Source organism: Panthera tigris, chromosome B4, assembly GCF_018350195.1.
Source record: "Panthera tigris isolate Pti1 chromosome B4, P.tigris_Pti1_mat1.1, whole genome shotgun sequence".
NCBI classification, from domain to species: domain Eukaryota; kingdom Metazoa; phylum Chordata; class Mammalia; order Carnivora; family Felidae; genus Panthera; species Panthera tigris.
The window spans coordinates 18,214,176-18,241,777 of record NC_056666.1 but is presented as its reverse complement, the minus strand read 5'-3'; the positions used below and the strand labels follow the sequence as shown (position 1 = coordinate 18,241,777).

Here is a 27,602-nt window from a genome sequence, read left to right as displayed (position 1 = left end):
TATAAATTTTAGGATTATGTGTTCTAGTTCCATGAAAAATGATATTGGTATTTTGATAGTGATTGCTTTAAAACTATAGATTACTTGGGTAGTATGGACATTTTAACAGTGTTGGTTCTCCCAGTTCATGAGCTTGGAATGTCATTCCATTTGTTTCTGTGATCTTTAATTTCATTCATGAATGTGTTAAAAGAGGTTTCAGAGTAAGGATCTTTCACTTTGGTTAAGTTTATTCTTGGTATTTTATTATTTTTGGTACAGTTATAAACAGGATTATTTTATTAATTTCCCTTTCTGCTACTTCATTATTAGTGTATAGAAATGCAGTCGATTTCCAAATGTTAAGTATGTATCTTGTAACTTTACTGAATTAATTTATCACTTCTATTAGTTTTTGGTGGAGTATTTAGGGTTTTCTATAGATAGTATCCTGTCATCTGCAAATATTGAACCTTTTACTTCTTCATTACAAATTTGGATGCCTTTTATTTCTTTTTCCTGTCTGATTGCTATGGCTAGGATTTCCAGTACTCTATTGAATAAAAGTGGTGAGAGTGGACATCCTTGTCTTATTCCTTATCTAATGGGACAAGCTCTCAGTTTTTCACCATTGAGTATGTTGTAAATTGTGGTTTTTTTTTTTTTTTCATATATGGCCTTTATTATGTTGGGGTATGTTCCTCTAAACCCATTTTCTTGAGTGTTTATCATGAGTCAGTGTCATACTTTGTCAAATGGTTTTTCTGCATTTATTGAGATAATCCTATGGTTATTATTCTTTCTCTTGTTAATGTGATAGATCATATTGATTGATTTGTAAATACTGAACCACAGTTATCTCTGGAATAAATCCCACTGGATCATGGTAAATGCATTTTTAGAGGTATTGTTGGATTTGATTTGCTAATATTTGTTGAGGATTTTTAAACCTATGTCATCAGAGAGACTGGCCTGTAGTTTGGTTTTTTTGTAGTGCCTTTAGCTGGTCTTGTTATGAGGGTAATGCTGGCTTTGTCCAATGAATAGAAATCTTTTTTTCATCTTCTATTTTTTGGAATACTTTGAGAAGACTAGGTATTAACTTTTCATTAAATGTTTGGTAGAATTCACCTTTGAAGCCATCTGGTCCTGGACTTTTGTTTGCTGGGAATTTTTTTTTTTTTTTTTGATTATTGAATCAATTTATTTGGTAGTAATTGATCTGTTCAAATTTTGTATTTCTTCCTGATTCAGATTTGAAGGTTACATGTTCCTAGGAATTTATCCATTTCTTCTAGGTGTCCAATTTGTTGGCATATAATTTTTCATAATTGCTATAATTCTTTGTATTTCTGTGGTTTCAGTTATTTCTCCTCTTCATTTTGCTTTTATATATTTGAGTCCTGTCTCTATTGGCAGAGTCTGGATCAAAGTATATCAGTTTTGTTAATCTTTTCAAAAAACAGTACCTGGTTTAATTGATGTGTTCTCTTGTTTTCTTGGTCTTTCACTTAGTTCTGCTGTCATCTTTATTAATTTATTCCTTCTACTGGCTTTGGGCTTTGTTTTTCTTGCTCTTTAGGTGTAAGGTTGTTGCTTATTTGAGACTTTTATTCTTGAGGTAGACCTCTGTTGCTATAAACTTCCCTTTTAGAACAGCTTTTGCTGCATCCAAAATATTTTGGCCTGTTGGGTTTTCATTTACATTTGTATCAATGTACTTGTTGATTTTTATTTGATTTATTGGTTTAGTAGCATGTTATTTAGCTTCCATGTATTTGTGTTCTTTCCAGATTTTTTTGTGATTGATTTATACATTCATACCATTGTGGTCAGAGAAGAGGCATGATATGATTTCAGTTCTTTTTAAATTGTTGGGACTTATTTTGCGGCCTAACATGTGATCTGTTCTGGAGAATGTCCCATGTGCCCTTGAAAACAATATTTATTTTTTTGTTTTGGGATAGAATGTTCTGAATATACTTACTGGATCCATCTAGCCCAATGTGTCATTCAAAGCCACTGTTTGTATGTTGATTTTCTGTCTGGATGATCTATCCATTGATATAAATGGGGTATTAAAGTCCCCTAATATTATTTTATTATGGTAAGTTTTTTTCTTTAATATCTTTCAATAGTTGCTTTATTAGGTACTTCTGTGTTGGGTACATACATTTTTTATTATTTAAAAAAAAATTTTTAACATTCATTTTTGAGAGAGAGACAGCATGAGCAGGGGGCGGGGGGGGGGCGGGTAGAGAGAGAGGGAGACATAGAATCCAAAGCAGGCTCCAGGCTCTGAGTTGTCAGCACAGAGCCCTGACGCAGGGCTCGAACTCATGGACTGTGAGATCATGACCTGAGCTGAAGTAGGATGCTTAACTGAATGAGTCAACCAGGCACCCTGGGTACGTACATTTTTACAATTGTTTTATTCTCTTGTTGGATTACTCCCTTTATCATTAACTAGCTAATGTTGTTGTCTCTTGTTACAGTTGTTGCTTAAGGTCTATTTTATCTAATATCAGGTACAGTTACCCAATTTTTTTTAGTGCTTGCATTTGCATGGTAAATGTTTTTACATCCCTTGCTTTCAATCTGCATGTGTCTTTAGGTCTGAAGTAAGTCTCTTGTAGGCAGCATGTATACAGGTCTTGCTTTTTAATCCAGTCACTCTTATGTCTTTTGATTGGAGTTATTATTCCATTTACATTCAAAGTAATTATCAATAGGTATGTCTTTACTGACATTTTGTAACTTGTTTTATGGTTGTTTGTGTAGTTCTTCCCTGTCTCTTTCTTTGCTTGCTCTCTTCCCTTGTGGTGCTCTGGCCTTCTTTAATGATATACTTGTCTTCCTTCCTTTTTATTTTTTTGTGTATCTGCTATAGATTTGTGATTTGTGGTTACCATTTGGTCATATATAACATCTTACGCATACAGCAGTCTACATTAGATTGGTGGTTGCTTAAATTGGGATCCATTCTAAAAGCACCAGATTTTTACCCCCCTCCAAGTTTTATGTGTATATTTTATATATCCTTTTATTTGTGAATCCCTTAACTGATGTTTATACATATAATTGATTTCACTGTTCTTCTATCTCTGTATTTGTATCATATGTACATATCTAGTACATGTACGTATTTTATTTCACTTTATTTTTAAATTTATTTAATCTCTACACACAGTGTATACAGAGCTCAAACTCATGACCCTGAGATCAAGAGTCATATGCTCTTCCCACTGAGCCAGCCAGGTGCCTCAAATCTGGTACTTTTCTTGTTTTTATTTGCTTATGCCAGGTTTTTTTCATATTTTCTTCTGTTTATAGCCTTTTCTTTCCACTCACAGTCCATTTTAACATTTCTTGTATGACTGATTTAGTGGTGATGAACATTTTTAACTTGTGTCTGTGAACTCTTTGTTTCTCTTTGTATTTTGAATGATAGCCTTGCTGGGTAGAATATTTTTGGTTGCAGGTTCTTTCCCTTTCAGCACTCTGAATAGATCCATCTCCCTCCTTTCTGGCCTGCAAAGTTTCTGATGAAAAAAATCAGCTGACAGCCTGATGGGTTTCCCTTGTAGGTGCCTGTTTTCTTTTCTCTTGCTGTTCTTAAGATTCACTTTTTATCACTACTTTTCGCCATTCTAATTATTATATGTCTTGGTGTGAACCTCCTTGAGTTGATTTTGTTGGGGTCTCTCTGTACCTCCTAGATTTGGATTTGTTTCCTTCCCCAGATTAGGGAAGTTTTCAGCTATTATTTCCTTAAATACATTTTCTCCCCTCTTTTCTTTCTGTTCTCCTTCTAAGATCCCTATAATGTGATTGTTATTACACTTGATAATGATCCTGAGTTCCTTTAATCTATTCTCCATTTTTATTATTATTTTTCTTATTGCTTTTCAGCTGGTTGCTGTCCTCCAGGCTGCTGATCCATTCTTCTGCTTCCTCTTTAGTTTACTATTTATTTCCTATATGTAGTTTTAAATGTTTGTTTATTTATTTTGAGAGACTGAGTGAGTGGGGGAGGGCAGAGAGAGAGAGAGAGAATCCCAAGCAGGCTCTGTGATGTCAGCATGGACAACAACGTGGGGCTCAATCCCAGGAACTGTGAGATCGTGACCTGAGCTGAAACGAAGAGTCCAACACTCAACCGACTGAGCCACACACGCACCCCTCCCTATAGCGTATTTTAATTTCAGTTATTTAGTTCTTCATTTCTGATTGGTTGTTTGCTTATTTTAGGTTTTCTGTCTCTTTGTTGAAGGTGTCAGTGAGATCCTCCACTCTGTTCTCTCATCCAGTATCTTTATGACCACCTCTATCAGGTATATTGCTTATCTCCATTTCTTTAGCTCTTCTGTTGTCATTTTGTCCTCTTCTCTCATTTGTGATCTATTCTTCCGTCTCCTCATTTTGTCTAAGTCTTTATACTTCTTATTATGTAATAGGAAAGTCAGTTATATTCTGACTTGAAATTGGGGCCTGATGAAGAAGAGGTCCTGTGGCGCTTTGTACAGCACTGTCTCCTGTTCACCAGAGCCAGTGACTATAGAGGTGACCTGTGTATTGCATATGCCCCACTGTTGTGGCTGAGCCTCATTTGCCTTCTGTCCATTCGGCTGCAGTGGCCCCCTTTCTCTTTTGTGGGCAGGATTTGGTCCTTGTGCTGTTAAGAGGCTAATCTGAGTCTGTCCTGGACATTAACTTGGGTTAGACCAAATGCCTGCCATCAGCCCATTTTCTGGGGCTGTGGAATCATGAGATTGCAGGACACTCTCCCTGCATTGTCCCCTGAGAGCTTTTCATTGGTGAGTGGGGTCTTCAGTGAGACAAAATCTCTGCCCCCTATCTTTTAGGGTTGCAGTTACCCTGAACTACAGGGCTTTTTCCTTGTGCTGTCCCCTGTGAGGTTTGTGTTGGTGGGTGGTGTTGGCAGTCTGATTAGATATCTGCCCACAGTGCCCTGCTAGAGCTGCAGTGGGATTGATGTGTGTGGTTATTTTCCCTTCTCCCCAGAGCAGGAGTCACTTCGGAGTGGTGCTGTTCACAGTTGTGTTGTTTGCAGGGTGATATTCATCAGAAGCTATGGAGAGACTCCACCCCAGTGGAGCAGGTTGAATGGAGTAAGTCTGCAGTAGAACACAGGGCGTGTGGTGCAAGCAAGGTAAGTGGAAAGTGTTACCGGTTCCTAGCAGGGCTACTTGTAGAATGAGACTTGACAGTCGCTGCTTTGGAGTGACTCCTGCCCAGTTGTGCAGGTATGATGAGGCATATCCATAGGAGGACACTGGGGCAGGGTATGTAGTGTTAGAAAGCTAGGTAAAGAGTGTTCGTACTCATTCTTGAAGGTGTCTGGTTGTCTAAGATGTCAGGGGGGAGAAATGTCACCTTCTGGCTCTTATTTTCTTGGATAAGTCTCCTGATGATCCCTGCCCTTCCAACATCCATTCTGAGATTAGTAAAGATACCTACTTTATGCATACCCCAGGTACTTTTTAAACTGCTGCTTCTATGCTGTATATTTTGGAGGGTTGTTTGTTACACTCTGTCTTTAAGGGTGTGGACTCAGTTTCATACTGTCCTCTAGCTCTTCCAGAGTAGAGCCTGCTGATTTTTAAAGCACCCAATTTTAAGCTCTGCTGGTTATAAAAACTCCAACAGTTAAGCCCCACTGGTTTTCAAAGTCAAATATTATGGGGGCTTGTGTTTCCAGTGCAGGACCACCATGTCTGGGGTGCCTATTGTGAGGTCTGTTCATCTACCTGCTTTGTGATTGTGGTATCCCTCCTGTTTGTGGTTAATCTTGCGGGAGTTTGGTTCCTGACTGTTTTCTGTCCTTTCTGCCATTTTTAATGTGGCCTCTGCTCTAGAATTAACTGCATGGGGCCTCTTCTGCCATTCTTTGGGTCATTTTCTGAGTTAGTTTTACTGATGTGGCTATTATGTAAGTATATCCATGGGAGGAGGTGGACTTAGGATCCTCTTTCTCTGCTATCTTCCCAGGCTCTCCTTCCAATTGGGGTCTTCTTGGTTTTGCATTAGTTCCTTTAGGTGCGGCAGCTATTGGTCTCTGTTCTGTATATTACTTGGACCATGGGAGTCTTAGCCTGAAACACTGATGTTAAGAGTTCACTGGGAGAGCCAAGAAAATATCTGTTGTGCAGTTCCCCAGGCATCACCAGCAAGTGGGATACTCATGTCTTTTAATCTGTGCAGAATGCCACTTTCCCTTTCATGTCATTATCAAAACTGCTTTTAACATAATGTGAAAAGTAAACTTAAGGCTTTTTACTGAAAAAAGAATGATTATTATTAAGGAGCTCCTACATTATGCCCAGAAAGAAAAAAATCCATAAAGTATAGAAACACAAAGTTACCTGCATATAAAATGGAGTAAAAGAAAAATAGAGCAAATGAAATATTTCAGAAAATTGTTTTACCACAGTACCTTTTACTCAGTAATCAGAGGCTTACCTGACTGGTCCTTTTCTGTTTGCAAGAAAACACAAGACTGCAACTGTAATATGAATCATCAAGAAAGCTGATCCAATGCCCAGGAAAGTCCATATGTCTGGAATTTCAAACCAATTAAAAAGATAAATATGTAGTGAAAACCATTACAAATTCCAAATTCAAGGAAATATTTAGTCACAATGTCACCTACTATTCTGAGGGTATATGAAATCTGCAGGAGAAGGGTTAACCTTGATGTGGCATCGATTTCCTTTCCATCCTTGTCCACAACTGAAAATAAGATAAAAACTTCAGTTAAAAAAAATAAGTGGAAACATAGTTTAGCAGTACTATCATGGAATAAAATGATGAATGTCAATAATCGTACAAGGGAGTATGGGTAACTTTGATAAGAAACCAAAAATATTAAACCAAAGCAAAAGCAAAATTTTTCTGTTTTCATAATTGTGTAAGATGACTTTCATAAAACTATTTATTACCTTATTGGGGTAGCTGGGTGGCTCAGTCAGTTAAGCATCTGGCTCGATCTCAGTTCAGGTCATGATCTCATGGTTCATGATCTCACGGTTCATGAAATTGAGCCCCACATCAGGCTCTGCACTGACAGCATGGAGCCTACCTGAGCCTCTCTCTCTCAAAATAAATCAATAAATTAAAAATATATATTTATCACCTTCTTGATTTTATTTATAATATAGGAGCTCAGCTTTCACATTCTCCTTTGTTGTTCTCAAAAGTGTGACTTGATTTTTGCAATCCCTATCAAAATAACACCAGCATTCTTCACGGAGCTAGCATAAACAGCCCTAAAATTTGTATGGAACCAGAAGAGAACCTGAATAGCTAAAGCAATCCCAAAAAAGAAAACCGAAGCTGGAGGCATCACAATCCCAGACTTGAAGATGTATTACAAAGCTGTAATCATTAAGACAGTATGGTACTGACACAAAAACAGACAGTCAAATCAGTGGAACAGAATAGAGATCCAAGAAATGGACCCATAAACGTATGGCCAACTAATCTTTGACAAAGCAGGAAAGAATATCCAATGGAATAAAGACAGTCTCTTCAGCAAATGGTGCTGGGAAAACTGGACAGTGATATGCAGAAAAATGAACCTGAACCACTTTCTTACACCATACACAAAAATAAACTCAAAATGGATGAAAGACCTAAACATAGACAAGATGCCATAAAAATTCTAGAGGAGAAATCAGACAAAACCTCTTTGATTCAGCCACAGCAACTTCTTACTCAACATGTCTCCAGAGGCAAGAGAAACCAAAAATGACCTATTGGGACTTCATCAAAATAAAAAGCTTCTGCACAGCGAAGGAAACAATCAGGAAAACAAAAAGGCAAGTGACAGAATGGGAGAAGATATTTGCAAACGACATATCAGATAAAGGGTTAGTATCCAAAATCTGTAAAGAACTTATCAAACTCAACACCCAAAACAAAAATAATCCAGTGAAGAAATGGGCAAAAGAATGAATAGACACTTCCAAAGAAAACATCCAAATGGCAAACAGACACATGAAAAGATGCTCAACATCACTCATCATAGGGAAATACAAAGTAAAACCACAATGAGATACCATTTACTCCAGTGAAAATGGCTAAAATTAACAACTCAGGCAATGACAGATGTTGGTGAGGATGCAGAGAAAGAGGATCTCTTTTGCACTGCTGGTGGGAATGCAAACTGGTGCAGCCACTCTGGAAAACAGTATGGAAGGTCCTCAAAAAATTAAAAATAGAACTACCCTACAACCCAGCAATTGAACTACCAGGTATTTAAGTGATACAGGTGTGCTGTTTTGAAGGGGCACATGCACCCCAATGTTTATAGCAGCACTATCAACAACAGCCAAAGTATGGAAAGAGCCCAAATGTCCATCAGCAGATGAATGGATAAAGAAGATGTGGTATATATAAAGAATGGAGTATTACTCGGCAATCAAAAAGAATGAAATCTTGCCATCTGCAGCTACACGGATGGAACTGGAGGGTATTATGCTAAGTGAAATTAGCCAGAGAAAGACAAATATCGTATGACTTCACTCATATGAGGACCTTAAGATACAAAACAGATGAACATAAGGGAAGGGAAGTAAAAATAATATAAGAACAGGGAAGGGGACAAAATATAAAAGACTCTTAAATATGGAGAACAAACACAGGGTTGCTGGAGGGGCTGAGGGAGGGGGATGGGCTAAATGGGAAGGGGAATTAAGGAATCTAGTCCTGAAATCATTGTTGTACTATATGCTAACTTGGATGTAAATTAAAAACAAAAAAAGTTACTTGATTTTTACCAGTGTCCAATCCAATATTACTTTATTGATCATTTGTCTCAAACCGTAAAGCTAGCACTCTTTTCAGTAGCGAATGGATTTCTGTTTTCCAATACTGATGGGAATATTCAAATTGAAGATTTACACATCAGAGAGAACATTTATCCCAAAAATCAGGATGATCCTCCAAGTACATAGATTTGAAATCAGGTAAATAATCTCATTGGATATACCTATCCTACTACTAGGATTTAATTAACTTTGCTTTATTTAGGGATGTCATAATGAAACCTAGAACACTGGGAGTATTTCTTTTATGGGTGGCTTTCTGAATGTTCAGAAATGGGATTAGTTTGTACATCAAAGGGAAATAAGGTTTATTCTTAAGCAGTAAGTATGTCATTTTTTTTTCTGGTATAAATGTGTTTGCATGGAAGTGTAAAAACTTACATACTCCTTTTTTCCCAAAAATATCGAATAGAAATGATTATTTGTATTTATGTTTGGTTGAATTTTCTGCCAAGTTCATGGTACATGCCACAAAACAGGATTAAAAAGTAGCTTTTGAATGTTCTGTGCTTTAAAGCTGTGTGTTACAAGCAATGCTTCTTCAGTATACAGTTATTGTATTTTCCCTCAATCTTTTTGAATTTGAAAATTTGAATGCTTTTTAATGTTTATTTATTTGGAGAGAGAGCAAGCTTGGGAGGGTAAAAGAGAGAGGGAGGCAGAGGATCCTGAGCAGGCTCCTTGCTGTCAGCACAGAGCTAGATATGGGGCTCAAACTCATGAACCATGAGATTATGACCTGGGCCAATACCAAGAGTTGGACACTTAACCAACTGAGCCACCCAGGCGCCCCTAGAATTTGAAGGCTTAATGGCAATTCCTTCACAAAAGCAGTAGCTTCTTTCAATATAGAAAGCTTACTGATTCAAGGAAGTCCATTAGAATGCCATTTTTCCTTCACAGAACTAGAATAATACTAAAATATATATGAAACCACAAGAGACCCTGACTGTCCAAAGCAGTCTTAAAAAAGAACAATGCTGCAGGTATCACAATCCCAGAATTCAAGATGCACTACAAAGAAGTAGTAATCAAAACAGTATGGTACTGGCACAAAAATACATAGATGAATGGAAAAGAATAGACAGCCCAGAAATAAACCCATGCTTATGTGGTCAAGAAGTCTTTGAAAAAGGAGGCAAGAATATACATGCGGAAAAGACAGTCTCTTCAATAAATGGTGCTGGAAAAACTGAACAGTTAAAAGCAAAAGAATGAAATTGAACACTTTCTTACACCATACACAAAAATAAACTCAAAATGGATTAAAGACCTAGATGTGAGACCTGAAACCATAAAACTCCTTGAGGAAAACATAAGCAATAATTTCTTTGCATTGACCTTAGCAACATTCTTCTGGATAAATCTCCTCAGGCAAGGGAAACAAAAGCAAAATTAAACTATTGGGACTATACCAAAATTAAAAAGCTTTTGCTCAGCAAAGGAAACCATCAACAAAAGGGCAAGTTACTGAGTGGGAGAAGAAATTTGCAAATGATACATCTGACAAGTGTCTGCTTGAATGTGTCTATTAAGATAAATTCCAGTGGGAAGTACCTTGGAATACCAGTTTAAAAAAATACTGGAGAGACTTCTGGGTAAGATGGCAGAGTAGGAAGATCCTAAGCTCACTTCATCCCACAGATACATGTAGGTAACAACCATATCAATGTAAATAACCCAGAGAATGACCCAAACACTGTCAGAACAGACTCTCCACAGCTAAATGTAGAGAAAAGGTCATTTTGAAGAGGGTAGGAAGGGCAGAGATCAGGTTGGAAGCCAAACTGATCCATGAATGTATGTGGGAGGGACGGATGCAGGTGTGGAGAGGGGAGAGGAACACAACAGACACCCAGACAGGGGACCTTCACTGGGAAGAGGAATCCATTTAAAATTTGGCTTTGAAAACTAGATAGGCTTAACTTCATGAGTTTTTTTAACAATCACTGGGACTCGACATCTGAAACTTTAAAAATCATTTTGTTTTGGGGCACCTGGATGGCTCAATTGGTTAAGTGTCTAAGTCTTGATTTTGGCTCAGGTCATGATGTTACAGTTTGTGAGATCAAGTGCCACATGGGGCTCTGCATGACAGTGCAGAGCCTGCTTGGGATTCCCTCTCCCCCCGCCCCACCTCACTCACACTTTCTCTCCAAAGTAAATAAATTTAAAATAAGTAAATAAATTAGTGGGTTTGGCTTTGGGAGAGCCAGAGGGCTATAGGAAACTCAGTCCCTGCCCTTAAAGGGACGGCATAACAACCTCTCTAAGATACAACATAGAAGCAGCAGTTTGAAAAACACTGGGGTATATGGTAAGGAGATTTGTTTACTAATCTCAGAACATTTGCTGGAGGGACAGGGATCTGGGAGACTACTCCAAAAACAAAAGAACTGGTGGCACCATTTCCTTGTACCATCCCCTGCCTAGATAACAGTGATACCTCCATGAACCAGCACAGCTTGAACACTCACGACCTAGTTAGTGGCTCTACCCCCACCCACTCACCAGTTTTCCAAAGCAGCCACAGGTCCCCTCCCACAGCTGACCAGTGCTAATCTTGCTAATACCACTCACCTTGTCCCTGCATTTTTCTCTGTACCCACCTCCTCCCTCCAAACTGGTGCTGGCAGGAGTTTCCAAAGCAACTTCAGGTCTCCTCCTACAGCCAACTTGTACAAACCTTGCTAACACTGATGTCCCTGCCTTCCCACTGTGTTCTCCTGTGGACCTGCCCCTTTCAACATGCACTTGACTGGAGTCCATCCAAAGCTGTACCAAAGCGTGCACTGTGCAAGCAGCACAGACAGGTACCAGCACCACTTCAAAGTCCTGCACTGTGGGGAGGGAAAAAGAAAACAAAACATACCAGTTCTGTGGTCACAGCCGTAGGCTGGGGGCAGACATCTGCTCTGGATTCAGGCTCTGCCCACCAATGAAAGCTGCTGTGGGGACAGCACCAGGGTGATACCACAGCTCTGGCAAATGCCCAGTCTGATCCAACTGAAGCCCAAGGAGACCCTAGACTGGCCCTTAAACAGAAGGATCAACTCCTGTCCATAGCAAGAAAAGAGAACCATTGCAGGCAACTGGAATGAAAGTAAATGTGGTTCAGACATATTGGTAGGATGCATATAACGTATCAGATACACTTCTGAAGCATCAGGTTCTCATGAATGGGGGACATTGTAGTATAAAGCTCTATAGGGGTTCTTTTTAATAAAGCCAGTACTTTCAAGAGAAGGAGATGTATCTGAATTTTCTAACACATAGAAACAGACTCAAAGTGAGTTAGACAAAATGAGAGAAATATGTCCCATATGAAAGAACTGAACAAAATCTCAGCACGAGAGCTAAACGAAATGGAGATAATATGCCTCATAAAGAATTCAGAATAATGGCCATAAAGATACTAAACTTGAGGAAAGAGTAGAGAATCTCAGTGCCACCTTCAGCAAAGGGATAGAAAACATAAAAGAACCAATGAGAGATGAATTAATATGTGAAATTAAAAATACACCTGAGAGAATAAATTGTAGACTAGTGGAAGCAAAATAATGGATTAGCGACCTGGAAGACAGAGTAATAGAAAGCAATGAAGCTGAACAAGAGGAAAAAAGTGAGATAGATTCAGAGAACTCAGCGACACCATCACGTGTAATACTATTCACATCATTGAGATCCTAGAAGAAAAAGAGAAAAGGGAGAAGAACATCTATATAAATAAGTAATAGCTGAAAACTTCCCTAATCTGGGGAAGGAAACAGAAAACCAGATCCAGGAGGCACAGAGAACCTGCAACAAAATCAACCCAAGGAGCTTCACATCAAGATACATAATAAACTGGCAAAAGTAGTGATAAAGAAAATTCTAAAAGCAGCAAGAGAAAAGAAAATAGGTACCTACAAAGGAAACCCCATAAGCTATCAGATGACTTTTTAGCAGAAATTTTGCAGACCAGAAGGGACGTGGCATATTCAAAGTGCTGAAAGGAAAAAAAAAAACAAAACAACTCCTAAAACCAAGAATACTTTAACCATCAGGGCTATATCATGCAGAGTAGATGAAGAGTTTTCCAGACAAACAAAAGTTAAAGGAGTTCATCAACACTAAACCAGTTTTACAAGATATATTAAATTTGGACTCTGAGTTGAAAAGAAAGACCATAAGCAGCAGTTAGAAAAGTAGAAAGCACAAAAGCAATAAAATTAAGTATATTAATAAAAATCCATCAATGGATTCACAAAATGAAAGAATGTAAAGCATGAATGACACCATATACCTAAAATGTGTGGAGGAGATGAGTAAAAAGTTAGTGCTTTTACAATGGGTTCAAACCTAAAGTGACCATCAACTGAATACAGTCTGCTATATGCATCAGTGTTATATATAAACCTATTGGTAAACACAAATCAAAAACTGGTTATAGATACATGAGTAAAGATAAAGGAATCCAAACAAACAACTAAAGAAAGCCAGCAAAGCATGAGAGAAGATAGCAAGAGAAGGAACAGAGGAAGAACTATAAAACAACCATAAAACAAGTAACAGAAGGGTAATAAGTACCTATCAATAATTACTTTGAATGTAAATGGACTAAATGCTCCAATCAAAACACACAAGTTTGACAGAATGGATAAAAAAGCAAGACCCATCTATATGCTGCATACAAGATACTCAATTCAGACCTAAAGATGCATGCACATTAAAAGTGAAGGAATGGGAAAGCTTTTGTCATGCAAAATGTGAGTGAAAAGAAATCTGGGATAGCAATACTTATATCAGAGAAAATTGACTATAAAATAAAGACTGCAACAAAAGACAAAAAAGGATAGTACGTAAAGGGAAAAATCCAACAAGAAGATATAATGATTGTAAATATTTATGCACCCAACATGAAAGCACCCATATATTTAAAGCAGCTATTAACACAAAGGAAGTAATCAATAGTACAATAATAATAAGGCACTTTAACACCCCACTTGTATCAATGGACAGATCAGACAGAAAATCAGCAAGGAAATGGTAGCTTTTAATGACACACTGGACTAGATGGATCTAACAAATATACTCAGAACATCCCATCTTAAAACAGAAGAAAACACATTCTTTCAAGGGCACATTTCCAGAATAGATCCCATGTTAAGCCACAAAACAAGTCTCAACAAATTCAAGAAATTGAAGTCACACCATGTGAAATTTGGACCACAACAATATTAAAGTAGAAATGGACACCAAGAAGAAAATCTGAAAAGAACACAAATACATGGGGTTTAAATAACATACTACTAAACAATTAATGGGTAAACCAAAAGGGAAAAGAGGACATAAAAAAAATACATGGAGACAAATGAAAATGAAACACAGTGGTCCAAAATCTTTGGGGCACAGCAAAAGTTGTTTTCAGAGAAAGGCCTACCTCAAGAAGCAAAAAGACTCTCAAATAAACAACCTAACCTTATTTCTAATAGATCTAGAAAAAGAACAAAGAAAACACACAACTAGTAGAAGGAAGGAAATAACAAAGATTAGAACAGAATTTTTAAAAAATAGAAACTAAAAAACAAACAAAAATAATAGATCAATGAAACCAGCAGCTGATTTGTCAAAAAGATCAATAAAATTGATAAACCATTATTAGCCAATCTAATCAAAAAGAGAGGGAGAACTCAAGCAATATCAGAAATGAAAGAGGAAAATTAACCAATATGATGGAAGCACTAAGGATTATAAGAATATTTGTTATGAAAAATTATTTGCCAACAAATTGGTCTACATAGAAGGAACAGATGAATTCCTAGAAACAAACAACCTCCCCAAAATGAATCAGGATAGTCCAAGACCAGATGGCTTCAAAGGTAAATTCTGTCAAACATTTAAAGTAAAGTTAATACCTATTCTTCTAAAACTATTTCAAAAATAGAAGAGGAAGGAAACCTTTCAAATTAATTCTATAAGGCCAGTATTACCCTGATATCAGATAAAGACACTATAAAGACACAGATCTACAGGTCCACATTTCTGATAAATAAAGATGCAAAAATCCTCAACAAAATACTTCCAAAGTGAATCCAACAATACATTAAAAAAATCATCCACCACAATCAAATGGGATTTATTTTTGGGATGCAAGGATGATTCATTATTCACCAATCAATGTGATACATCACATCAGCAAGAGAATGGTTAAAAACCATATGCGCATCTCAACAGAGGCAGAAAAATCATTTGACCAAGTACAACATTCATGATAAAAGCGCTCAACCATCTACATTTAGAGGGAATATATCTGAACATAACATAATAAAGATCATATGTAAAAACACCCACAGCTAACATTATACTCAGTGGTGAAAACCAGAGCTTTTCTCCTAGGATCAGGAACAAAACACATCATCAGTTTTATACAACATGGTAGTGGAAGTCCAAGCCCAGCAATCAGATAAGAAAAAGAAATAAAAGGCATTCATATTGGTAAGGAAGAATTAAAACTTTCACTATTTTCAGATGACATGATAGTATCCACAGAAAGTCCTGAAGATTCCACCCAAAAAAAACCAAAAAACAAAACAAAAAAAACCCTAGAACTGATAACTGAATTCTGTAAGGTCACTGGATACAAAATCAATAAGCAGTAATCTGTTGCATTTATACACACTAATAATGAAGTAGCAAAGAGAAATTAATAATACAATCCCATTTACAATTACACCAAAAATAATAAAATACCTAGAAACTTAACTAATGAGGTGAAATATTTGTACTTTGTTTTTGTTGTTGTTTGCTTGTTTATAAGTAACCTCTACACCAAACATGGGGCTTGAACTTACAACCTTGAGATCAAGAGTCACATACTCTACCACCTGAGCCAGTCAGGTGCCACCTGAACTTTGCAAGCTATTAAAACTTTGATGAAAGAAATTGAAGATGACACAAACAAGTGGAATGCTATTCCATGATCATGGATTGGGAGAACAAATGTTCAAGTGTCCATTCTACCCAAAGCAATATACAGATTTAATGCAATCCCTCTGAAAATACCAACATCGTTTTTCACACAACTAGGACAAACAATCCTAAAATTTGTGTTGAACCACAAAAGACCCTAAATAGAGTGACCTTGAGAAAGAAAAAACAAACAAAAAAACTGGAGGTATCACAATTACAAATTTCAAGATATACTACAAAGGTGTAGTAATCTAAACAGTATGTTACTGCCACAAAAACAGATACATAGATCAGTGTAACAGAATAGAGAGCCCAGAAATAAACCCACAGTTATATGGTGAATTAATCTCTAACAAAGGAGGCAATAATATGTAATGGGAAAAAGAAGTCTTTCAACAAATGATGCTAGGAAAACTGGACCACTTTCTTATAGCATACATAAAAATAAAGTCAAAATAGATTAAGGACCTAAATTTTAGACTTGAAACCATAACATTCATAAAGAAAACAATGACAGTGATTTCTTTCACATTGGTCATTGAGTCTTTTCTAGGTAAAGTGCAGGCAAGGGAAACAAAACCAAAAATAAGCTACTGGGATTACATTAAAATAAAAAGCTTCTATAAAGCAAAGGAAACCCAATGAAACAAAAAGACAACCTACTGAATGGAAGATGAAATTTACAAATGATCTATCTGATAAAAGGTTAGTATCCAAAATATATAAATAACTTCTACAACTCAACACCAAAAACACAATAATCCAGTTAAAGGTGGGGAGAAGACATTAACAGACATTTCTTCAAAAAAGACATATAGGCAGTCCATGAACACATGAAAATATACATAGCATCACTAATCATCAGGGAAATGCAAATGAAAACCACAATGAGGTATCACCTCACACTTGTCAGAATGGCTAAAATAAAAAAAAAATACAAGAAATAGTTGGCAAGGATGTGGAGAAAAAGGAACTCCTGTGCACTGTTGATGGGAACGCAGATTGGTTCAACCACTATGAAAAACAGTATGGCGTTTCTTCAAAAAATTAAAAATAGAATTACCATAGGATCCAATAATCTTACTACTGATTATTTACCCAAAGAATATGAAAACACCAATTTGAAAAGATATAGGCAACCCTATGTTTACTGTAGCATTATTTACAATAGCCAAATTATGGAAACAACCCAATTGTCCATCCATAGATGAATGGATAAACAAGATACATACGCACACACAGGAACATTACTCAGCCTTAAGAAAGGATGAAATCTTGCCATTTGCAACAAAATGTATGTACCTCGAGGGAATAATGCTAACTGAAATAAGACAGAGGAAGAAAAATATCATATGATTGCATTCATGTGGCATTTGAAAAACAAAACAAAGGAATAAAGGAAAAAGACAAAAACAGACTCTTAAATGAGGAGAAGCAACTGGTGGTTGTTTACTAGAGGGAAGTGTGTGGGAAGGATACAGAAATTGGTGAAGGGAATTATTTGTGCCCTTATCATGATAGGCACCAAATAATGTATAGAATTGTTGAATCACTCTATTGTACAACTGAAACTAATATAACAGTATACATTCACTGTACTGGGAATTAAAAAAAAGGGAGAAAATACAAACCATATGGAGAAGTACTATGTATCCTCCCTGTGCACCTCCTACCTATCTATATCTCTTTTATATTTAGCTATGCATATGTATTTATAGATTTATATATATAAAACCTGTTGGTGAACAAATGGGAATATTGCATGGCCTCTTCTTTGATGTTTCTTTGAGGAGTTTATACTGAAAAATTTTGATGTTAATTCTTTTACAGAAACAGGTATAAATGTGATGGATAAAAGGAAAAATAAAAACAGATTCAGTTGAAAGTTTACCTATGAAAATAACAGGAAATAATCTTCCTTTCAGTAAGTACATAAATATATCACTGAATTTTTTTTGTTTGTTTATTTACTTATTTATTACTAAAGATCAATTTTGTTAAAGTATAGGTCAAAGTCATGTAATCATCTCAGCTAATATGAGAAAAGTAATGGGAAGGAATATAGTTTAAGGGTCAAAATTAGTTTCAAAATTAGTTTCAAAATATGCTGAATTTTGTCACCTTTGCCAAAGGAATTTTGAATTTAAAAAGTATGAATGAAATTTTGATTTAGGCACTTACACTACAAAATCCTTCAAAGAAGATGATTATATTACCGGAAATTGAGTATGCTACTACAGAAAAGTCTCACTTGTCTGCCATCCTGAAACAAATTATCTTCTATGCATGTTTTCAGCAGGTCTTATCTTCTGTAAATATTGATAGGTTTCAATTAATTTTGAAATAGTAAAAATTACTGGAAATTAAAAATTATATCATGAAGTATAATCTAATCAATAAGTGTGAATATAAATGAAGTAAAAATTATAATCTTGACACCCAAGTGATTCTCAAATGATTACTTTTTTCTCAGTTAATTGATACTTCTCAGATTAAAAATAATACATGCTTCAAGTCTTAAATGAAGTTATGCACAAACATGTTAAAACATTACTCATCATCCCCATATGCACTTTCATCCTCCTGATGTAATATATTATAAACAGCCAGATATGCCTCCTTCCACTTCTTTCACTTTGTTGTAGAACACACACATGCATTGTATATATATGGGTGTTTGTGTGTGTGTGTGTGTGTGTGTGTGTGTGTGTGTGTGTGTGTCCATTGTAAGAGAAACATCTACATCTCTCTTTAAATAGCTTTTACTTTGAACAATTCTTGGTGGACTTTTTTGAGGTCAGGTATCTATATAAACAACCCATATATACATGTAATTTTCAGAAATTAGCATATTATATATACATTTTTAGTTCCATCTTTCTCTTATTCTTGTCCTTCCCTCTTCACCCCAATATATTGGATGGATGAAAAGGAGGAGAAAGTAGAAAAATAATTGTGGGGCTGCAGAAAGAGGCAGGTAAGAATATTTAACATTTTCATCTATTTTTATCCTAATCCTCTTCCACAGGTTATTCAGTGTTCAAAGTAATTACAGCTGTCTAAACCCTAGACTCTTTAAAAACATCCTTGAAAGGGGTAGGTAGGTCCTCAACCCTTGCAATGAAGCGGTGAGGCCAGCAGTAATGGGATACGAGAATAGCACACTGAAGTTCCATCCATCCTTTGAGCAACAACAGTGAAACTAATATACTCCCCCCAATCCACCCCTTGGGACTATGAGCTGGAGGGGAAAACAGAAAATTTTGTCTGCTGTAACTACAATTTGGTGGATTCTTTTCCTCCAAGGTAACCATAAATGTCTATTAAAAATCATTAAGGTGTTTTCAAAGGAAAAGGGTAGTCTTTTTCTCTATTATTTTTCACATGCAGTCTTGGTGGCAAAAGATATCATAATCAACTTCATTTTTGCTTAGCAAATCAGCCGTATCAGAATAAATGAAAATTAAGAAAATTTGTAATCCTGAAGAGAGAATGCAAAAATTTTTCCCTTTAGTACTAGCATGTTGGGTGTTTTTAGACTTGTTGGGGGTAAAGGTTCTTGTGAGGAGAAATAGTGTAGGGGAAGTACATGAGGTATTGAACAGAACTTGGTGGGCTGTGGCTTTGTGAATGCCAACCAGAGACTGTGAGTGTGCATTCTAGACACATGTATACGGAGCTGGGTGGCCATTAATGTAGGGTAGGTGTGGAGACTGCTGCAGATTGTCTAATGCCACCACTGAGGTACCTAAAAGAATGGGGTAATGAGATTCACCTTATTTGCTTGACAGTTAAGAACCAGAATTATCCTTTCTAGGTAATCTCCTGGCTATTTTAGGACTAAACAAGGATGAATGCAATTGTGGTTTTTACCTCATATAATCCAAAAGGATCCATGAAGACCGTGAACATTATATAATACTTGTGTTTAGATTGAAATGCATCAATCTGAATTAGAATGCTTTTTTTGTTTTAATGTCAAGAAGAATGAAAATAAATGCTGGACATGATACAATTATTTTGGAGGGCTGTTATTTTCATAGTGAGTCATTAGAGCCAATTTAATCAATAAAATTAATTGTTAAGTTTGAGAAAAGGGAAGAAAATCAGTTGTTAATTTATTCAGAAAGCACCCATAAGGAAAAAGTATATGAGGAAAGTAATTTATTGTAATATAGGGCTATTTTGTCATTTATTTCACATACCTGATGAATATATATTGACATTGGGGTATTTCACTTTTATTTTTACAACTATGGAATTTCACAGTACTACCCAATTATAGTCCATGTTGTGGCTGCCTTTCCCAGATTCATTTAACCACCCATGCTGTTTCCTTTCCTTCCACCAAATCATAAGCATTTCTGTGGTTAGATTGGGATTGAACCCTCACTTGACCTCTAGGATTATCTCATTCCCATGGTGTAGTGTTTGGATTTAGGACCCTGTCCATCACCAAATGACATTTCTAATCAACAGGGATTGATTCACTAATATGACAAGATAGGAAGACCCTGAATTCATCTCCTTTATATAACACAGCAAATTACACTTATTATAGAAGAATTCCTGAAGAAGAATGGAGAGCCAGCTGAACAGCTTCCACACAAGGAAAGAGAGAAGAGTAAAAAAAGAAAATCAAGAGAGATGGAGAAATGCTAACAAAGGGAACACCCACCTTTAACACTGCAAACTGCAGTGGGGAGGGATAGTATTGAGGGACACAGGAGAGATTCCTTTGTCCTTAGGCACAGGAAAAAGGAAAAAAAAAAAGCTGCAACTGGTTTATAAAAGAGCCAACCCTGGAACTCTATCAAATGGAGAAGCTACTAGAACTCTCTGGGTCAAAGGGACTGGAAAATGACATAATTTATGCGCCCCCCCACCCCATGTTGAAAGTGCATACTGGAGCAGGGTCAGCACACCCTAACCTGATTGAGCTTCAACAAGGCCAAGTCCCCTAGGCCACACCAGCTCTGCTTGTGGTGAGGCACAGAAAAAAAAAAGCCAAAAAAAAAAAAAAAAGAAAAAAGAAAAAAAAAGCCAGGGTTTAAAAGAATAATGAGCATATAAAAGAGCCAGCCCTAGAACTCAATCAAGTGGAGGAAGCTGCTGAAATTCTCTCCAGGTAGGAGGGGCTTCTGGACACAATCTGCGCTCCCCCTATACCTTGACAGCAGGGACCAGTGGACAACCCAGGCGCCCTAACTGGCCTGGCACCTCAGTGAACCCTGGACCCCTAGCTCACACCAGCTCCAGCTATCCCACAAGAAGGCCACAGGGCGGTACACAGTGGGATACCCCTGGTTAGTGCTTACTACTGATCCAGCCTTTAAGCCAAGGTGACACAGGCACAAAGCACCATGGAACGCTCCAGGCCCACACCACTTTACTTCAGACAGCTTGCTAGGGCACCCCTGGTTCAAAGTGCTCCAGAACCTGCTGTGCTGCCAGGGCACCCCTGTATAAAGCACCCCAAGAAACCCTGGCCCTTGCCTACATTATTTCCCTTTACCCAGCCAGGGGGTTACTTCCTGTGTGGAGTACTTTGGGACACTCCCATCCACAGTGGCCTCAGCTCCAATCATATGGCTAGGGCACCACCTGTGCTGAGCATTCAAGGACATTCAGCTTTTATCCACTTCAACTTCAGGTGGCCGGTCAGGGCACCCTCAGAGTGGAGAGCCCCAGGACAAGCCAGCTTGCAATCACTCAGCTTCAGCTGTTCTGCCAGGGCAGACTTTGCACAAAGAGCTCAGAGACTACACTGGCCCATACCCACTTTAGATTTAGCTGCCTTGCCAGAGTGCCCCCTACACAGAGTGCCCCAGGACCCCCTGTGTGTACCCTGCCTCAGCTCTAACCACCCACCTCTCCAGGGAACCCTCTGTGTGGAGACTCCTGGAACATGCTGGTTTACACGCACTTCACAGCTTTACTTACCCTGCCAAGGCTTCCTCTACATGGAGAGCCTAGAGGCACCCAGCTCGCATCCAGTTTAGCTTTAGCTGTCCTGCCAGGGCACCTACCATTTGGAAAGCCCAGGGACTGCACTGCTCTGTGCCCACTTAAACTTTAGCTGCCATACTAGGATGCTCACTGGGTGGAGAGCTCCAGGATCCCCAGCCCATGCCAGCCACAGTTCTAGCCAACCAGGAAAAGAGACCAAGAACACACAGTCTACATAGGGGATGACCATACACAAGACCATTCCTTTAAGTTCAGAAGTAGCTATTCTACCTAATCCACAGAAAAACAGAAAGTATAGGAAAACAGGAATATTCTGCAAAAGAATAAGACAAAGTTTCAGACAACTAAGTGAAATGGAGATAAGCAATGTACCTGATAAAAAAACTTAAAAGTAATGATTATAAAAATGCTCACTGGGCTGCAGAGAAGACTGGGAGAAAGACCTTCAATAAAAATTATACACACACACACACACACACGTATATAATAACCAATCAGGGGTGCCTGAGTGGCTCAGTTGGTTAAGCACTTAACTCGATTTTGGCTCGGGTCATGATCTCACGGTTTGTGAGAGTGAGCTCCAGGTCAGGCTCTGCACTGACCATGCAGAGTCTGCTTGGGATTCTCTCTTTCCCTCTCTGCCCCCCCCCCACTCTCCCGTACACACATGCACCTTCTCTCAAAATAATTAAACATTAAAAAAAACAATCATAGTAGAAGAATATTAAAAAAATATTCTATGGGGCATCTGGGTGGTTCAGTCAATTAAGTGCCCTGACTTCAGCTTGGATATCTCATGGTTCGTTGGCTAGAGCCCTGTGTTGGGCTTTGTGGAGCCTGACATTGTGGAGCTCCTTGGGATTCTCTGTCTCCCTCTCTCTCTGCCCCTCCCTACTCTCAAAAATAAACATTAAAAAAATCCTCTAGAGGGAATCAACAGATTAGTGGATGCAGAAGAATGTATCAGTTGTCTGGAAGACAAATAAATGGAAAGCACTCAAGCTGGACAGCAAAGAGAAAATCATTTTAAAACATTAGGAATGGTTAAGGGATCTCTTGGACAACATCAAATGAACAAACATTTGCATTCTAGGGGTCCCAGAACAAGAGAGGAAGAGGCAGAAAACTTATCTGAAGAAATAACTGAGTTGGTCTAACCTGGGGAAAGAAATAGACATCCAAGTTCAAAAAGCACAGAATTCCAAATAGATGAATACAAGGAATCCACACCACAACACATATTAAAATGTCAAAGGCTAAAGTTAGAGAATTTTAAAAGCAGCAATACAGAAGCAAAAAGTTACATACAAGGGAAACCCAAGTAAGGTTCCCAGCTGATTTTTCAGTGGAAAACCTTCGCAGGAAGAAAGTGACATGATATATTCAAAGGCCTGAAAGGAAAAACCTACAACAAAGACTACTGGACCCAGAAAGGCTTCATTCAGATATGAAGAAGAAAGTTTCCTAAACAAAAAAGTGAAAGAGTTTATTATCTGTAAACAAGCCTCACAAGAAATGTTAAAGGGACTTCTTTAAGTGGAAAATAAATGGTCATAATCAGATATAAGAAAGTTATGAATAAAAAGATGTAAAGTATAATAACATATACATCAAATGTGGAGGAGAGTTTAAAAATAAGAGGCTTTTTTTCAGAATGTTTTTGAGCTCAAATGATCATATATTTAATACAGACTGCTATATTCTTGGGGTGTTATGTATGTACCTCATGTTAACCACAAACCCTAAACCTGTAATAGACACACATACACACAGACCAGAAAGCCACACATAAACACTACAGAAACCCACCAATCACAAAGAAAAGAGAACACATGAATAGAAAGGAACAGAGAACTATAAATATCATTAGAAAACAAAGTGGCAATAAGTACGTACTTATCAATAATTACTTTAAATGCCCTAAACGTTCTAACCAAAAAACACGTTGGCAGAATGATTATTAGAGAAAAAAAAAGACACATCTATATGTTGCTTACAAGAGACTCACCTCAGACCTAAAGACACAAGTGGACTGAAAGTGAAGGGATAGAGAAATATTTACCATGCAAGTGGGAGGGAATAAAAGTCAGTATAGCAGTATTTATATCAGGGAAAATAGACTTTGAAACAAAGACTGTAACAAGGGACAAAGGCATTACATAATTATAAAGGGATCAATCCAGCAAGAGGATATAACATATGCACCCAACAATGGAGCACCTAAACATAAAGCAAGTATTAATGGACATAAAGAGAGAAATTTATAGTAATACAATATTAGTAGAGGACTTTAATACTTCATTTACATCAGTGGATAGATTACCTATGCAGAAAGTCAATATAAATGTCTGATGCTTTAGACCAGATGGACATAACATACACACACACACACACACACACACACACACACAGAACATTCCATCCAAAAACAACAGGATTCTTTTCAAGGGCACACGGAACATTCTGCAAAATAGATCACATGTGAGGCCACAAAACAAGGCTCAACAAATTAAGAAGATTGTAATAATCCCATGCATCTTTGCCACCGCAATTGTATGAACGTAGAAATAAATCACAAGGAAAAAGAAAAAACACATGGAAGCCAAACAACGTGACACTAAACAACCAATGACTCTTTGGAGACAACAAAGAATCCAAGAGGAAATTAAAAAAAAAATACATTAAGACAAGTGTAAATTAAAACACGATGGTACAAAATTGTTGGGACAGAGTGAAAACAGCTCTAAGAAGGAATATATATATTAATACAGGCCTAACTCAAGAAACAAAAAAAAGCTCAAATAACAATCTAACCTTACACCTAAAGGAACTAAAAAAGAAGAAGAAATGAAGCCCAAGGTGAAAGACAGAAATAATAAAAATCAGAGCAAAAATAAATGATATGGAGACTAAAATTAAAAAAAAAAAAGAAACCAGCAGCTAGTTCTTTGAAAAGATAAATAAAATTGATAAACTTTTATCTAGACTCATTAAGAAAAAGGAGAGAAAGGACCCAAATAAAATAAGAAATGAAGGAGAATAACTGACACCACAGAAATACAAAGGATTAAAAGAGAAAACTATGAAAAATTATATGCCAACAAATTAGATAACCTAGAAGAAATGTGCAAACTTCTAGAAAATACAAACTTCCAAAACTAAACCATGGAGAAATAGGAAATCTGCGAAGACTGATTACTAGTAATGAAATTGAATAAATAATCAAAAACTGTCAACAAGCAAAAGTCCAGGATCAGATATCTTCACAGATGAATTCTACCAACCATTTAAAGAGGTGTTAACCAAAACTGAAAAGTCACTACAAAAATGAAAATTACAGACCAATCTCTCTGACAAACATAGATGGAAAAATGCTCAATAAAATATTATCACACCACATTTAAAAATAAATTAAAAATACTATTTGCCACAATCAAGTGGGATTTATCCTTCGGATGCAAGGATGTGTCAATATTCACAAATCAGTCAACATGATATACCATAGCAACAGAACAAAGGATAAAAATCATATGATGATTTCAATACATGCAGAAAAAAATATTTTACAAAATTCAATATCCATTCATGATAAAGATTCAACAAAGTGGCAATGAGGAAACATACCTCAATATAATATTTCATATATGAAAAACAATAGCTAACATCCTACCCAATGGTGAAAAACTGAGAGATTGTCTCTAAGATCAGGAACAAGACATGGATCATTCTTACCAGTTTTGATCCACAAAGTACTGGAAATCATAGCCATGGAAATCAGACAAGAGAACTAAACAAAAGGCATCCATACTGGTAAAGAAGAAGTAAAACTTTCACTATTTGTAGATGGCATGATACTATTCATAGATAACCCTAAGGACTCCACCAAAAAATTACTAGAAGTGGGGTGCTTGGGTGGCTCAGTTGGTTAAGCATCTGACTCTTGGTTTTGTCTCTGGTCATGATCTCATGGTTCGTGACACTGAGACCTGCATCAATGCAGAGCCTGCTTGGGATTCTCTCTCTCCCTCTCTCTGCCCCTCCCACACTCATGTTTATGTTCTCTCTGTATATATATGAATAAATATTTAAAAATTTACTAGAACTAATAAGTGAATCAGTGAAGTTTCAGAAATAAGTACAGTTTCTACACACTAACAAAGTAGCAGAAAGATAAAAAAAAAATTACAGTTGCACCAAAATCATAAACATACCTAGAAATAAATTTAACCAAGGAGGTAAAAGACCTATACTCTGAAAACAATAAAATAGTCATGAAAACAATGAAGATGACGCACACAAGTGGAAAAACATTCCATGCTCATGAATTGCAAGAATAATTTTGTTAAAATGTCCATCCTATGGAAAGCAATCTATAGATTTAATGCAGTCCCTATCAAAATATCAATAGTATTTTTCACAGAACTAGAACAAATAATCCTGAAATTTGTATGGAACCACAAAAGACCCCAAATAGAGCAATCTTGAAAAAGAACAAAGGTGGAGGTGTCATAATCCCAGATTTCAAGATACATTACAGAGTTGTGCTAATCAAAACAGTGTGGTACTGGCACAAAAATAGATACATAGATCAATGGAACAGAATAGGGAGCTCAGAAATAAACCCAAATTTACATGGTCAATTAGTTTATGAAAAAAAGAGGCAAGAATGTACAATGAGATAAAGAGAGTGTTTTCAATAAATGGTGCTGAGAATACTGGACAGATACATGGAAAAAAGTGAAACTCGGCTACTTTTTTACACCATACACAAAAATAAACTCAACCTGGATTAAAGATCTAAATGTGAGACTTGAAGTCTTTATTAAGAGAATATAGGCATAAATTTTTCTGACATTGACTATAGCAACATTTTTCTAGATAAGTCTGAGGCAAGGGAAAGAAAAGCAAAAATAAACTATTGAGACTGTGTCAAAGTAAAAAGCTTTTGCACAGCAAAAGAAACAAATCAAAAAGGCAGCCTACTGAATGGGAGAAGATATTTGGAAATGATATAATGCATAAGGGGTTAATATCAAAATATATAATTTATACAACTCAACACCCAAAAATCCAATTAAAAAATGAGCAGAGGACCTGAAGAGACAGTCTTCCAAAGAAGACATACAGATGGCCAAAAGACACATGAAAAGATGCTCAACCTCATGAGGGAAATGCAAATCAAAACCACAATGAAATACCACTTCACACCTGTCAAAATGGCTAAAATTAAAAAGACAAGAAATAATAACTGCTGGCAAGGATGTGGAGAAAAAGGAACCCTTATGCATTATTGGTAGGAATGTAAGTTGGTGCAGCTAATGTGGGAAATAGTGTGGAGGTTTCTTAAAACATTAAAAATAGAAATGCCATATGATCAAGTAATTTCGCTACTGGGTATTTACCCAAAATACATGATAATACTAATTTGAGAAGATATATGCACCTCTTTGTTCATTACAGCATTATTCACAATACTGAATTATAGAAGCAATCTCAAGTGTCCACTGAGAAATGAATGGATAAAAAAGATGTGATGTATACACAGACACAGGAATTTCATGCAGCCATATAAAAGGATGAAATCTTCCATTTGAGACAACATGGATAGGCCTAGGGTGTTTTATGCTAAGCACAATAAGTCAGACTGAGAAAGACAAATACCATATGATTTCATTTACATGTGGAATCTAAAAAAGGAAACTAATAGAACAAATGGATGGTTGACAGAGCATAACAGATGTGGAGGGATGGGCAAAATAGATTAAGGAGGGTGAGCACTATAGACTTCCAGGTATGGAATGAATAAGTCACAGGAATAAAAACCATAACATTCGGAATATAGTCAGTGATCCT

At 36.9% G+C, this 27,602-nt stretch overlaps 1 protein-coding gene across 1 annotated transcript in view; it reads right to left on the bottom strand.

Moving 5' to 3' along the window:
• The window catches only part of MALRD1 (MAM and LDL receptor class A domain containing 1), a 778,752-nt gene that overhangs the window by 31,809 nt on the left and 719,341 nt on the right, over positions 1–27,602 (bottom strand). Inside the window, exons 41-42 of the mRNA XM_042993660.1 lie at positions 6,653–6,732; positions 6,463–6,559 (exon numbers count right to left, since the gene is read on the bottom strand). Of these exons, the coding sequence (XP_042849594.1) occupies positions 6,463–6,559; positions 6,653–6,732 (177 nt within the window). The remainder of the gene's footprint in view (positions 1–6,462; positions 6,560–6,652; positions 6,733–27,602) is intronic.